We start from the raw sequence: 15,679 nt of genomic DNA, 5'->3' as shown, positions 1-15,679 counted from the left end.
AAAAAGAAATGATTTACCTTGATCTCATTTTGTTTATATCACAAAAATCTGGCATCTGAACAGGAATATGTATTTTTTTTTTTAAAACTATCCACTGTAGATAGCTGTTGTGTTGTCCTGCTTGTAATTCTGAGATGCAATACTGATTACTGTAATGTGTGCAAATATGTGGATTTCCAACTGGTTGTATCTGTTGTGGTAAATGGGCTTGTTGTGTATCACCCCCTCCAAAAAATGGATAGGATTTCTGTCATGATATATTAGTGTTGAGCTTGTTGTGCGATGCATGGTGATGAGTAAAAATAAGACAACGGCTCTGTCTGGAGTTTCTTCTGTTCTTCAATGTGAAAATTATAGTTCATCATCCTCAAATAAAAACAGTGCGCAAAAATAATTCATTTGAGATTAACAAGGTCACCTTTATCTTAATATCAGCATGCACGACGAGACGACTTAAAAAAGAAAACTAGATCTCATCTGTCAAAGTGACCATTTCCCTCTCTGCATTTATCGAGTCTGCAGTTTGCAGGTGTGGCACGGCGGCGTGCGTCATAGCTCAGCCTTGTTTGCTCCTGCTCTGACTCAGCCCGCCTTTCAACGCATTAATGCAGTCTCCCAAAATGGAATAGACAGATGTAACAGCCCTTGTTCAGTTGACTTTTGAGGCCTTGCCTTTGGTGCTTGCATAACTATGGGTTGTAGAAGGCACGGCGGGAAATAAGAATCAAATTAATATGTAAATTGACTTTCCTTACATTTGATTATTTTAAATAAGAATCAAACTAATATGTAAATTGACTTTCCTTACATTTGATTATTTTAAATAAGAATCAAACTAATATGTAAATTGACTTTCCTTACATTTGATTATTTCAGGATTAAGTCTTCAAAAGCAGGGTAGTTTCCCCCAACAAAATAAATGAATAACAACAAAAGCTCTAAACTTACATCTTGGTTGTTTCTACACCAGATGCCCTTCCTGATGCAATCCACCGATTTCTATCCAAGCTTTGAACTGGCAGTGGCTGGGAATTGGTGCACTGATCAAGACTTGAAAGGGAGCAGCACGTTCCACTACACTACCAGTGCACCTACTTGTGAACCTGTACACAGTAAAAAGATGTTCAAATATGCAAATATTGGATGGGGATTTCCAATTTTAAAGTTTCAATATATTGCATGTGCATATTCAACAAAATGTTAATGATGGAGATAAAAGGGAGGCAAAATGGAGTGCAGCACCATGAAAAATATATATATTTTTGGGTGAAAATGCACACATTTCAATCTACTTTTTTTTAACTTATTGGCAACAACACAAACAAAATGCCATTGTAATTTGTTTTCTTTTATTTAAAAAACAAACAAAACTAAACTGTATCAAAAACAGTCACAGAGTTGAGTTCTTCCACCCATGGTAGAATGTTACATGTATGTTGACTATTTTGATGCTTAAGAGACCAGACAAAGTCATCTACTTGATAAATTAACAAATAATCATTTTGTAGACACCGGTTAATGCTTCTGCTTGCAGCACCTCATCTGAAAGGAAAAAACAAACTTTTTAAAAGTTGGCTGATTTGATTTCCCAACTCATAATGGCACAATGTAAACGGTGGACACATTGTGAATCCAGTTAGACAGATGAGAACTAATTATTAGCTACATCCCGAGATGAGATATGGGGTGGTGAACCATCGGTATACAACAATTTTCAACTTATTACCTCTCTCTATTATCATCATCACTGCTAAGCTGCCACATGGAGAAAATAAAATGTGCAAAATGTCACGTTCCTCATTGCTGTCAATGAAACGGCAACCCAAGTAAACCAGAATCAAAATCTATCACCGTGAAAGATCGATGGGAAACACAATAAGTAAAAAAATAATAAAAAAAATGTAATTAAAGGGAAGAAGCCATATTTACAGTTTGTGGAAATTGTAAGACAGCTGGATTACTGAATCATTTCCTCTCACTTGAAGAATGGTCGACAAGCAAAAAATTGAACTTGTCATCCGGATAGTGGGAGAGATTGGGAAGAAATGAGCACCATGTTTTCACATCCCTGCTTCTTTCCTTTCTTTGGTGGCCAGTGACGAGACAAGCAGCACGGAGAGGACTAGTATTGAGTGTGAAACGCATGATGAAGAGGAGACGAAGAGGAGCAGTAAGGCTGAAGTGATGAGTCCCGGGGAGGGAGAAGGGCCAAGATGACCAGCAGCTATCGGCCGGGGTGACGAAAACCCCTTGGCAACATATTGTTAGCACCATCGTTAAAAAACATCTCCCACCCACTGTCATTATATATTTATTATTTACACACCTGTACAAAAAAAAGAAGACAAAAAAATCCCTGCAGTGTAGTTTGCTAGTTTTCTTGAGGTTCAGTGGCCCCATCCCATGAGGTGGCTGACGCGAGCTTTCTCGGTCATACGCCGTACCCGTCCCGAGCGGGACCTTCCCAGGTTGAGGCGGTCCTGCTCGGACTGGCCCTGGTACGAGACTGTCCGGCGGCCCTGCCGGCGAGTGTTCACCTGATGAAGTTTGTCGCACACGCTGCTTCCTGAGCCTTTGGTGGCAGCGACCGCCATTGCTGCTGTGGACGTGCTATCCTCCTCCTCCCCTTCCTCTTCATCGGATTCCTCCTCTTCTTCCAGCTCCTCCTCTTCTTCCAACTCCTCCTCCTCCTCTTCTTCCAGCTCCTCCTCTTCTACCTCAGGTTTTATATTCCCTGGTTGTATTTGCTGCTTTAATTTTCCCTCCTTTTCATCCTCTTCATCTTCTTCTTCCTCCTCCTCCTCCTCTTCATCATCGTCATCTTCTTCTTCTTCTTCCTCCTCCTCCTCCTCGTCAACCTTTCCGGGGTGCTGCACCCGTGCTTTCTTAACACCAACCATTGCGTCCTCTCCTTTATGTTTCCGCTTCCCTGAGGTGACCATCTTGTCCTTCAAAGAGATCCGCAGCGACAGGCTAGGCGCTTTACTGTAGTCGTGATCTCCACCCTCCACGTATTCCTCTGCCTCGCCGTCCGAGCTGCTGTTGCTGTCTGATGAAGACGAGGAGGACGACGAAGTGGAGGATGACTCGGACGAGGAGCTGTTGGACCCAGACTTGTCGTCGTCGTCATCTTCGTCAGTCTGACGCTTGGCCGCACTGTGCAAAGAAAAAAAAAAGGTCATATTTAGAGCACTCAGCAGCAACCTATTGCAAATCAGCACCAAAATGGGTACTATATTATTGAAAACCTTCACGCATGAGTTTATCAGAAACATATTTTTAAATGTAAAAAAGTTGTAGGCAAGAGGAAAAAAATAAATAGTCTGTCCAGTTTGGAGGTTTTTTTCTTCACTATGGCTTATAGCAGTGAACATTGGGTCTAGATACACAGCAAAAATGATCAAATACTGGACTGCGAATAAGTACCTCACAGCTAGCGATCTGCCTCCATTGTGCAACCGATTCCTGTAAGTCTCTCTCTGACAAGTCCGCCGTTCATTCCGAATGGCCGACTTGTGGTCAGAGATAATGGAGATGATGTGCTTTTCAAAAAAGGCCGACAAGCTGACTGTCATTGTGTAGATCTAAACAGAAAACAAAGAACAATCAGAACTTCCCTCAGAGTGTACAGCAACTTAAATGTTATACCTGAGATTTCTTGTTTGGTGTATATGCTTTGGAGTTGCTGAACATCAGGCGGACATCTTTGGCAAACTCCATTGGGTTCTCATAACTGCCGGTCATCAACGTCTCTGACACAGTACCCAGATCCATGGGAGTGTCAATAATGTCTCTATAGTCCTGAACAAAAAACGGACATAGATTAGTACAAGTTTAATTTACTCACAATGTATCTTTATGAGCATTGTCAAGTAAAGTATTGTTTGTTTGGATAAACCAGATGGCCTTGCTGATTATCTTACCGGATACTTAACGAGATCAACAGGCTGCCGGAACGGTTGAGAATCGTGGGAGGAGGTCATTTTGCGCAGCAGCTCACAACAACGGCCCCGCCACGTTTTAACATTCAAAACCACCTCGCGCTTCTTTGAGTTACATTCCTGGAATCGAGAAAAGAGCCCACGGTGACACCGGACAGATTCGAAGAATATAAATGGTGTTTTGAAGCCTCCTGGCTGTGTACAGATGAAGCCGAATTTCTCTCTCTCTCTCTCACCCGATGTCCTGAAGATGTTCCTGGAGTGTCGGAGTCCACATCCACCTCTCTTGCCTGCAGGGGAGCACATAAAAGCCCAATTAAATATATATATATATATATATATATATATATATATATATATATATATATATATATATTTTTTTTAAATAATAAAAAAAATCATCTTACCTCATCATCTCCACTGCTGACCTCCGATTTCAATCTATGATAAAGATTCAAGATGTCTGTGCAGCTTTGGTCTCTGGCACAAGCGAAGAAGCACAGTTACAACATTTTCTGGCCATTTTCTTGGAATTAATTCAGTCATTCGCAATCAATGTGCAACGGCATATTAGTAAGATGAGCAAGGTTATTTTAGTGAATGAAACCTAACAAAATAACAAACTCAAAATTCAAAAGACATTTTCGTTTAATGAAATCAAAAACAAAAATGTATTTTTTAAAAAATGAAAACAGACTACATTTTAGGTTTACAAAACTAACTATAATTATAGCGAAAATGTCCTTGGTTTTAGTCTTTGGTAATAAATTTAATACACGAGTCTTTAGGGTTGATTTTAAATGTGATTTGAAGTATATTATAAGTATAAGGACATTTGAAAGTGTCACACAGAAATGACGTCATCTAGCAGCAGCCGATTAAAAAAAGTGCTTGACTTTTGGCTCCAATGGCTCAGTTTGCCTGCTTTTTCATTTAACTTAGCCTAAATGCAACACTAAGAAAGAAATGTGTTTTTTCACTTTCCCATTGTGTTTATTTATTATTTATTGCACACAAGTAATAACATTTTTTAAACTATAACTAATACTGAAACTAATAGTAAACATTATTTTTAAATAAGTAAAACTAATAAAAAAAACTAACAGAACCACACTGAAAACCAATCAAAACAAACTAAATTTAAAAACAAACAAACCTCAAAACGAAATAAAAACGGACAAATAAAAATTCCAAAACTATAAAAACCCTGGTTATGAGACATCATCTGGTGTTGCTACCGGAAATGATCCAATTTCACTTAAATGTTTGGAAAAAAAGAAGAAAAATAAAAGATTATTTACTGCAAATCTTTGCTCATCCATCTATACCAGAGATGTATGCAAATACAAGCAAAAAAAAAGGGGGGGGGGGGATTATATAAACTCTGTTTACTACCAATTTCTGCTTCAGCTCATTTTGGCTGCAAACAAGTTGGGCCAAACTCATGTTAATGTGTTACCCGATGTAGCGGAGGAGAAGGTCCGTCACCACTTTGGCCGCAGTCACAATTGGGCTCTGGGGTTCGTTGAACGTGCGGGCGTTGTGTTCAATGTAGCGCACCTCCCACATGAGAGCGGAGATCCGCCTGAAACAGAAAAGTGCCAACATTGCATAAACACGGTTGAGCCATCCTGTGGTTGCTGTGTGCTCTGCCCTACCTGTAGAAATGGGTTTCCAGGCGTTTGTGGATTGTGCTGATGTCCGTGGGGTAGGACACCACAGTGCAGTACAGAGGGTACTCTTCAAGATTCACAGGCGAAGCAAACGGCTTGGCAACATCTGCGGAAAGACAGAAAAACAGATGTCAACAACAATCAAGCAGACAGTTGGTAGCCTGCATGACAAATCATCCGCCAACTTCTGCTCCTTACCAAGTGTAAGCAGCTGATCGATGCCATGGATGATTCTCTCACATTCTTCATCTTGTGTGTGCGCCCCCCACTCTCCTTCCTGAGGCTTGTAGAGAAGAGCTTCCAGCTCCTCCTCTGCCACCTCCACGGCGGCACCCACCTGGTCAGGTAATAAAGCTGAAAGCAGAAAGTGTGGTTAATGTTGTTGTGCGATGGGCAGCAGCTAAAAGTAGAACAGTAGTTCTTAAACGCCAGGGCCTACAAAAGATTTAAAAATACATTTAAAAAGATAACACCCATGCAAAAATCCTTTAAAAATAACAACTATATTATGAAAACAAATATTTCAGGAAAATACAAGTTCATAAAATGAATTTCACATTTGTGAGTAGGCTATTCAATTTCAGTCTCCCCAAACCAGAATGGTTCAACCCAACCTATCATATGCCACGCCTAGCATCACCTGTTAATCATTTTGAAAATTTTATTTAAAAATAAGTTAAATGATTTTTGGGGGGGTAACAGGTCTTTACTATGATCCCAAAGGAGGACATTTGATGGTGATGATCATTTTCATGCGCATAAATCTTAATTTGTAATGAAGTTAATTTTTTGGGGGGGTTATCTTTTGATTTCCAAATAGTTCAAGAGAGGCTATTGTACAAATGAAGGTTTAAAGTTTTATAAATCAATGATGGCACAGCACAGTTTTAAGCCTTTTTTTCTTCTTCTTCTTCAACCAAAATTGCTTTGTGCTGGTGAAGAGCTACTTGGATGAAAATATATTTCACAGGGGGCCCATCACTGAAAAAAAAAGGTTGAGGACCACTGACATCAGGCTGAGAATGGAGCAGATTTTTTTTTTTTAACCACATCAAGGTACATCATCTGTTTTGGGTCCTAGAGGTCAGGGCACAAATACTGATTACCGGTACTTCAATTTCTCCAACATTCTTATTTTCACTATAGAACACTGCCAAACTCTTTTGCAGTTTTCACACTGAAAGGAATTTCTTTTATTGGACAAGGCAAAATGTCGCCACAACAGGACCCCTGCCCGGCTCCTAAAACATGTGCCTCAGCTCAATAAGGTCAGAAAATACTGGCCTATCTAGACAAATCCAATTACTTTCATACTACCAACCTTCCTCTGGAATCGGTTCCATGTCCCAAGGACTCAATTTCTCCCGCTCACCATTGTCCCACCTGATGAAACAAAGGAGTGGATTTAGCCATATTGATGAGAGATAAAACGTGTTTGGCAGAAATGTATACAAAACATGATTGGCTTGGGTTAATTAGCTATATTATGTTGGAGAAAAATATAAATAATATGGAGAGGGACTTACTTGACTGCAAAACATTGAAACAGGCTGTCTGGATGATCCAATTGCAAAGGCTCCTGGTCCTCCACCAAGCCAAACCACCAAACATCATCAATGATGCTGCGGAATCTCATACCTGTAGTATGCGAGGATTAGACGAAAATGGTCAGCAACACCTCCACGTATATTAACCAGCCTAAAGACGATAGCCTATATAGAGATGTACACTGCCCTACCTGGTTGCCAGTTGTGGTCTTTAGCCTCATTGTAGAACTGCTGCAGTACAAGGAAATCTATGACATCGGGCATGTCATGGTACCTTTGAAAGAAAAGAAGTACGAGATTAAATTAAAATTTTGAGTAAATGAGATTATAATTGACTTTAAATAAAAGACTCACTTTAGGGAGAAGGAGTCATTGGTCATCTTTCCTGAGAATGGGTCTAAGAAAGCAAGTTTTAGGCAGCAGAGAGTGGGCGGTCCCACTTCATACTTAATTCCGACGATCTTTACAGATTCCTGGTCCTGTATTGGGTCAAAAGTAGAAAGACCAGGAAACAAGATAAATAAATGGCTAGTACTAGTTGTACAAAGCAGTTTCTCGCAATAGCGCATCTTAGAACAAGTCAATTAACAGTTGCTGATATTTTGAAAACAATGGAATTCATATTCAAGATTTGATGCATGACTTCAACCCACTAGCAGAGCTATTTCAATTCAAAGTGATGACAATTATTCCAATGTTTTTGTCATTATTATAAAAAAATAAAATCTGGTCCTCTTTCAAAGCACAATGTGTTTGTTTGATAGTACCCTCACCCTGAGTTGGAGTTTGTTCCATGGTTGTTTCTGAGGGTTAACGTAATAGGCTTTGGCCTTACGGACCGCTTGGACATAAGCCTGGTGGCCTTGTTTGAAGTAGACGAGCTGAAAGAAGATAAGAGTTTGCTCCATTAGTGGTAGATTTAATCAAATGGAAAGATATACAAGCTGCAGAATGCAGATATCATGTCTGTTTAGCATGGTTTATTATGAGGAGATCCATTTTTAGGTTTCTCTTTGTGTCCGGAAGGAGAAAGCTGTCTTGGAGGTTACACAAATACAAACAATCAAACATAAACATTACATATAAACATCATATATGTGTCTATATTTTACAATATGAATGGTATTTTATTGTATATTACCTACATTTTTTTTGTATTTCAACTAGGTGGGAACAAAAAGCAATATTGTCTGATATAAAAAAATAGTAGTAGTTGCTATATCACCCAGACCTACAGTATTTTTGAGTTACCGGTTGAACCAGTAATATTTTGCAATTCCATTTTTTGGGGGGGGAACAAACTCGGGGAATTGACACATTTGTTAATTTATTACAAATGAATCCTTCATCATAATTTCTCTATTGCAGAGTGACTGTTCTGCCTTTTGTCAGATATATTATTGGACATTTAACAGAAATTTTATGTATCAAATGTACTAGTCTAGTGTTATCTTACATAGTAACCAACTTGGTTTCGGTATAGGTACTTTGAGTACTCAAAACTCAAATAATTGTACTGTTATCGGTCTGAAAAGTTTACATTTATTTGTGAATGAGCACACCACCATGTAAATAATATTTCCACTCCAGGCTGTGATTGTCAATGTTTGACTTTTTTTTTTTTTGCTTATCCTCATTAGGTAGTGACATCCAAATAAGTATCAATTGGGTTTGAGCTAAATCTGTGTACAAAGTAAATTAGAGAGAAGAGCGAGCTTCTACCTCATCTCCCATTTGTGGGACAAAAGGGAGGCGATGTGGGATAGTCTCCATGATCCATGAAGGTGGCAGCCAAGACGGTGCATCAAGTACTCTCAGAGAGGTTGTGGGTTTCTGAAAACAAATGTATTAAGGTACGTATAAGTTAGAAACAGAACATTGATACTGACAGAGATCAAGCAAGATCTTGCACAAATACGTTTGCAATGTGGCAAATGATGCTGCAGGCAGGCGCAGCTCACCTGTTTGGTCTCTTTGGGCTTTTTCTTCTTGTCTTTGCTGTCCTTTTTCTTTTTCTCCTTCACATTTTCATCACCATCCTCCTCCTCAGAGCTGCTGTAACCCGAAGGCTGGACAGGCCTCCTGGTCGATCGCTTAGGGGGCTGGAGGTTTATCCCGGCGTCAGCGGTCCAATCAGAGTACTCACTGGAGGAATCACTAGAAGAGACACGGACATGTGTTAAGTCTGGGGTATGAAATACATCAGCATCAGTCAAAGATCCTTACCTGGAGCTGCTCTCACTCTGCCACTTAGCTTCACTGTCAGAGGACGCAGAGCTGGCCTCTCCCTGCTCTGCTCCCTTGTAACACACAAATGTAAAAAAAATTAAAAACAAAAAACATGATTAAGCATTAGTACATGACAGATTAAAGGTTTTCAATAGAGCATTGGTATACTTAGAATATTGGGAGGGGCATTTTTTTTCCAGTAGCTTAATCTTATTTTCATCATTTGATAATAATAGCTTGCAACTAATGAAAACCTGAAATTTTCCACAGAGAAATTTGAGTAAAACATAAGACACAAACAAAAATTTAACATCATTATTTTTGTTTTACTTTTAAATGTTTAATCGCTGCGTAGGACTGGAACAAGTTATTTCTACTTCCCTAAATTCCTTTGAATTTGTTGGATTAAACGTAATGAAATCACTCAACATTGTTTTGAGTTAATTACTTCTTAAATCAGTACAGACACCACATTTTGGAGATGCAAGAAAAATAACCAACTTCTCTTTCGCTGTCGGAGTCCACATGGCTGTTAGAAGTACGTTCGTGAGTGCTCCGGTTCCGTGGGCGGCGTACTTGAGCTGAGCGGGTCTCATACGTGTGCCGCTGCTGTTTTTTCTTTGTCGGCCGCAAGGAGCGCAGGCGTGTGGTCAGGGGCTCGGCCTGCAAAACGCACAAATAAAGGGTGAAACAGAAAAAGAAGAAGGTATACACTCAAATGTTTGGGATTAATATAGTGTTTGTAGTACAGAATAGTGGAGTAGTAGGTACACAAACCTTTGGTGGACAAGTAACTGGTTTCTTTCTCCTCTCTGCATTGTATAGAAAACATTCTCTATCACTTTTGGCTTGTCTGCTTTCCTCCATAAGACTGGAAAAAAAAAGAGAGACAAAAAAATATTCATGCATCAAAACTCCAGTTCTCTTTTTTTTTTTGTCCGAAAACCTGATGAAATTCTTTCGTGGGGCCTCACTTAAAAACTCCTTGCGGCAATTCATTGACCACCACTCTGCGGCTCCAGGCCAACAAGTCTCTCTCGGTGGCCACTTGACTGCGAAGGGCATTATGCTGCATTTGCCACATCCCGCCCACCTGCCCACTCCTGCGAGGACCCACATTCGGAGAGGATGCTACCACCTCTACTGCATCATCTGCCAAAAAAGGTCGAGACATTTGTTAATTAATTAGGTCATACATCGCATAATCGTAACCACATAATTACAGCATCAAGACATACCCTCTGCTTCATTCTGAAGCTCATCCTGCAACTCTCTGATGCGGTTGTCCAGAATGCTTTCTCCATTTTCTGCAGTTTGCTGGCCAAGAACCTGCTCAACCAACTCGCCTTCATCTTGAAGAATAAAATCAGTTTTTATTTTGAGAGGTAAACTGTGCATGGCTGATGAGTTGTTAAAAGACGGCATGCTTTACTGTTAGTCATGTATCCAAGTTGAGGTATTAGCTGATCGTCCTTGCAATTCTCTCTTCCCGGTACCAGGCGCTGATAGCGAGTAGTGTGCGGATTTCCATCAACGTCCACTAGGAAAGGTGGCGGCATGAGGTGCGGGGCCTGCTGCGTCTGCTCATCTAGGACATAGTTGTTTGAGTCTCGGATAAGAGGCCGGTAGTCCGTGTGGAAGAACATCTGGTCAGGAATCTGGAGGGGATGAAGTCAGCAGTTTGTGTTGTTTAGACTAAACCTAATTCAAATCTTGATTTAATATCTCCAACCGGATGAGTGGGTGACTTATTTGGACATATGAAGCCCCAAAATACATTCAGGTACCTTCTCATATGGTGTGCTGCACCCAAAGCCAAAGATGAGCAAATGGCCATGAGAGTCAGTACAGGCAAAATGCTGACCATCAGCTGAGAACTTGCAGTCATAAATAGCCCCATGACCTTGACCTTCAATCTGGGGGGAAAAAAATAATAATATATGAGCTGTAAAACATCATCAATAAAAGGTATCGCTCATGAATGAATAATCAAGTCATTGTTGCTTGATTACCATATTGAAGAAATTGCGAATCTTCACTCCCTTGCTCAGGTCCCAGATGTAAACATTGCCGTCATGGCCGGCTGACAACATGATGCGCGAGTCAAATGGGTGTGCCTCCAGCACAAACACCTCATCATCATGACCCTGGAAGGAAGCAGTTGCTTATCACATGCTTAATTTCCTCACATCCCTCTTCTAATAGGGCTGCAGAGTAGTTATGCCCGCTTAAACCACTCACAGATAAAACATGCAACAGCTCTCCGGTAGTTGCATTCCACACTTTGAGCTGATAGTTTGACACGGCTGTGATGACGGTGTGATCCGCGCGGTCCCAAGCCACCATGGTCACCACCAGCTTGGTTTTATCATCTCCATTAACAACAGAACTCCTGCAGGAAATTGTTTGCATCAATCAAGGAGCACTGAGTGACATTGTTGCATCGTCCCACCTCGGGGACAAACGCATCTTTTACCCTGGAAGCCTGGCCGCCATGTCTAAAGCGATGCTCTTCCACTCTTGTTGTTGATAATGCCAAATCCTCGCTGTGCCGTCGCGACTGCCACTCACAAACTTGAGGCTGCGCATATACATGTTAGAAACGCAAAAAATAAACAACTTTCCGTATAAATAAATAAATACACTCCAGGTTTGAACAGTTTCTCATTCAATAGCAATAGAAAATGTGTTCAAACTTTTTACTACCAGTTTATATGAATAAATAGCAGATTCTTACCTGTCACTGCTATTGCAAAACTGGACAACCACAACTTTATCCTACAAAGCCAGAATGGTGACGTTAACGTTAACATGTTGTCCAATGATCTGGCAATAAAATTAGGTAGCTTTGGCGCATCTCACCGTATGAGCATCCAACTCTGAGACCTTCATCGGGTTTACAGCACCAAGGTAGTAAACCCTGACCATGTGATCGCTTCCACCCGTAGCCATTAACATTCCACCTGATCAACAAAACACTCGATATGTAATGACACACACATTACAAAATGTTAACACCATCTTTGAAGAACTTTCTAAGTGAGTACACTTACCACCACTGAAGGAGGAACTAGAGACCTGCACTCCAGGACGTGACCGCTCAACAAATTTGACCGGCTGATCACTGTGGATTGTGAGTGCACGCATATTTCCATTACGAACAACTTTAAATGTAGAATGCTGCAATGTTTAGCAGTTGTATGTAATACTAACTTGAATTTCATGCTCACAGAGTGCCACTTCCAGAAAAACACCATGCCGTCTGCACCTGTAGAGGCAAGGTAGCGTGTCGCACCCCTGGCTGACGGGGAGAACTAAAAGAAATAGGAAGACATGGTTGGTTGGTTGTAATGCAGATATTCCCCCCCCACTTATAACAAGCATGTGCATTGTGGTCACCTGAATGGATGTGATTGAGGCAGCGTGTGCTTGCAAAACGGTGATGGGCGCACATGTCCGCAGGCACCACATTCTGATGATTTTATCACAGCTCGCCGACGCGAGGAGAGAGTTCTCGTAGTTGACGGCCATATCACAGATCTCAGCTTCATGGCCGCGGAGCGTTGCAAGGAGCCGGCCATCATCTGTAGCCCAGATTTTCACAAGGCAGTCATCTGAACCCTAAAACATGACATTTACCAGAAATTAAATAAAGATCAAATTTCCAGAAAGACCAGACCTCTGAAAAATGTCATTTCAGGATTAAAAAAAAAAAGTATCATCACTGGCTCATAAATCACGACTCACTGTAAATATTCGTCGACCAGTACGGTCAAAGGCTACACAGTAGACTGCAGATAGGTGGCCGAGGATACGTTTGTGTATCCTCATGTGTTGGTAAGAGGAAGACGGCAGCGCCTGGCCAAAACGGACTGTGCCAGTGGTCTGCCGAGCGCCCATGATGGATACTTGAAATAGAGACAGTTGAAAATGACTTGCAGCAACACTTTAAAACACAGAGAAACTACACAACAAATTGGGGATGTTTACTTTCAAGTACATTAGCAGCTATCTATATAGATAGATGTATAAAAAAAAGCAGATAAGCATAAAGGGTATTGTCTAAAAAGACAAGGCAAATTAATGCCAACTATATGTTCAGACTCCCATGTGCCAATTTGCATTGTGGAAGCAGATACTGTTTCGACATGACTGCATTTGCTTTTGGAAGCTGCTCTTGTTACATTTCCTTTCACTTGAGATTCCAAGACAATCTGATTTGAGAATTTCCAAGCAAGTGTTTTGCAACATGAATCCTGATGTTCTAAGGCCTGTTTAGAGTACTAACCAGATTTGCTGTAGCAATGTCAAATACATTTGTTTGCTCGGATCATGCCATGTTAGAAACTCTGGCTATTTATTGATAAGCTCCACAAATTGGTAAACCAATTGAAATCCTAAGTAAACACACTTAACGCACAGTGCCTAGGCCCTAGGGGAATACTACTTAAACGGTTAAATCTGAAAATGTTTTGTGGTTATAGAGAAGCATGAAGCGAAGCTCCAGCCAATATGCTTGGGTAGTCATACGCACCAACATTTGTAGGATATCCATTGTTGACTGGGGGTTCTGGTGGACGTCCTCTGTGAAGCGCAGCTGAGCCACTGCATACTTTATGACTACAACCTAAAGCAAACAAATTTGGGTTTTAGAAAATGAGTATACTTTGCAAAACAGGCGAGAAATTCTAACAAGCACACCAGTCAGAACGATAATTACTTTTGGTGGTACGAAGTAAGGACTGCCTTCCCAAGCCCAGAAGCGTTTGGATGCCAGGAACACTCGATGGGATCTCCTTCTCTATAAGCGGGCCTATCCGCTTACAAACACGCAGTAGATAGTCTGCAGGAATGTGCTCATTCAAAATCACCTGCAAGAATTTATTTACAATTTACTTTTTCAAGTACATTTTTACATACAATAAATACATTCTTTTCTAATCAAAATCTAGGATATCATATAATATATATTTTAGCATTTATGATTTATTCTTTGTAAATAATTTCTGGTCTTCTTCTTTCATGTTTTAGCCCAAATACAACAGTCTTTCTAAAGCGGCCCATTAAACTGTTCACTCATTCTCCTCCGATTGGCTCTACATTTCAAAGCCAGAACGTGATTGGCTCCGAGACATTACTGACAGCGATGTTCAACCAATCAGGCCTCTGCAAAGACTATTCCTCCTCCCACTTTCCCCCCGACACAATAGCGAGCCGAAGCTATTAATCACCAGTCCGATGCTAAAATAAATGTAAAAATTCAAATAACGTTCCAAACTTAACCACAGTAACAAGTTTACATGGTTAATTAAATTACATCCACACAAGGGCAGTTTGCGAATAAAAAAATATCCTCTCAACACTACTAAAAATTCAATTAAAAGCATCCACTCACCCAATCTTGGAAGGTCCTTTTGTATTTATTTCCGTCCCAAGTCCACCGTTGTGGGATCAACTAAAGTTAAAAATAAGTTGTTAGGAGACAGCGTGAAGACAATGGCCTCCGTTCTCGACTACTCGTTCCTTTGTGGAACTCCAAAGAAAAAATAGCTGAACTATGACCTACAAAACGACCAAATGGGGGGCAAGGATCGGAGATCCCGAACGAAATAAAAGGCAGAAAGTTGGTGCTGAACCTACCTCATACTCCTCCAGCTCTTCGACCAGAATCTAACAACAGACACACGGATTCAACGTTAGCTGCTAGCACTTGGCTAGCCAATTGGATTCGTATAAACTACACGACCGTTAATGGTAACTGTTGTGCTTGTCGATTTACCTTTGCTGATTTTTTACAAGGTCCCGATTGTAGGAACCTGGCAATGAGGTAATACAGTTCTGGAAGGAAGAGAGCGATGTGTTAGCATGTGTTGTTACCGTTGAGCTGCGCTAATGCTAAGGCAGATTTGGCTCGCAGTGTTACTTAGCTCGCTAACTTACACGCAAATGTAAAACGGTGAGAAATGGCAAATGTTTCCGAATGGAAGGGACACTCACCGCATTCGACCTGTGAACAATGTGTTCCTGCCATGGCTCGAAGGGGACGGGCGGCATTAAAACAAACTGATGTTTTGGCTCGCTCGTTAGCCGCTGGGCTAGCTAGTAGCTAATGGTGTGTAGCTAAAAAGGCTAACGTTAGTGAGTAGCCTCTCTCTCAAGTTGCTCCCTGGGCCACCACCCGGCCCTTTGTGCTGGCGCCCTCTAGTGACGGCTAAGTGACATTGGTCATTGCTCCTTTGACGAATATGACGAATAGGAACATTAAAGATATTCAAATATTTATATAATT

At 40.8% G+C, this 15,679-nt stretch overlaps 1 protein-coding gene across 2 annotated transcripts; it reads right to left on the bottom strand.

Annotated features, from left to right (window-relative positions):
* Positions 1-1,327: 1,327 nt before the first annotated feature.
* On the bottom strand, positions 1,328-15,674 carry brwd3 (bromodomain and WD repeat domain containing 3). Of its 2 annotated transcripts, XM_077546646.1 has the most exons (38): positions 15,388-15,607; positions 15,170-15,228; positions 15,031-15,060; positions 14,786-14,845; positions 14,111-14,261; positions 13,925-14,017; positions 13,138-13,298; positions 12,790-13,011; positions 12,604-12,704; positions 12,444-12,514; positions 12,253-12,353; positions 12,128-12,168; positions 11,867-11,971; positions 11,632-11,782; positions 11,403-11,537; positions 11,178-11,306; positions 10,823-11,048; positions 10,629-10,742; positions 10,365-10,542; positions 10,168-10,261; positions 9,892-10,053; positions 9,388-9,461; positions 9,123-9,318; positions 8,884-8,994; positions 7,935-8,042; positions 7,516-7,640; positions 7,353-7,435; positions 7,141-7,252; positions 6,936-6,997; positions 5,813-5,968; positions 5,600-5,720; positions 5,401-5,526; positions 4,349-4,421; positions 4,178-4,231; positions 3,924-4,061; positions 3,649-3,801; positions 3,427-3,584; positions 1,328-3,156 (listed from the first exon to the last, which is right to left on the bottom strand). In XM_077546646.1, the coding sequence occupies exons 1-38, from the start codon at positions 15,419-15,421 to the stop codon at positions 2,388-2,390; spliced, it is 5,037 nt and encodes a 1,678-aa protein (XP_077402772.1). In that variant the 5' UTR covers positions 15,422-15,607; the 3' UTR covers positions 1,328-2,387. The 2 variants fall into 2 exon arrangements, with proteins under 2 accessions (XP_077402772.1, XP_077402771.1); XM_077546645.1 differs by having other exon boundaries at positions 1,328-3,584; positions 15,388-15,674.
* Between the last annotated feature and the right edge of the window lie 5 nt (positions 15,675-15,679).

This window comes from Vanacampus margaritifer, chromosome 16, assembly GCF_051991255.1.
Source record: "Vanacampus margaritifer isolate UIUO_Vmar chromosome 16, RoL_Vmar_1.0, whole genome shotgun sequence".
NCBI classification, from domain to species: Eukaryota; Metazoa; Chordata; class Actinopteri; order Syngnathiformes; family Syngnathidae; genus Vanacampus; species Vanacampus margaritifer.
Note: the sequence above shows the minus strand (reverse complement) of the source record. Positions and strands in the feature narration are given on the sequence as shown.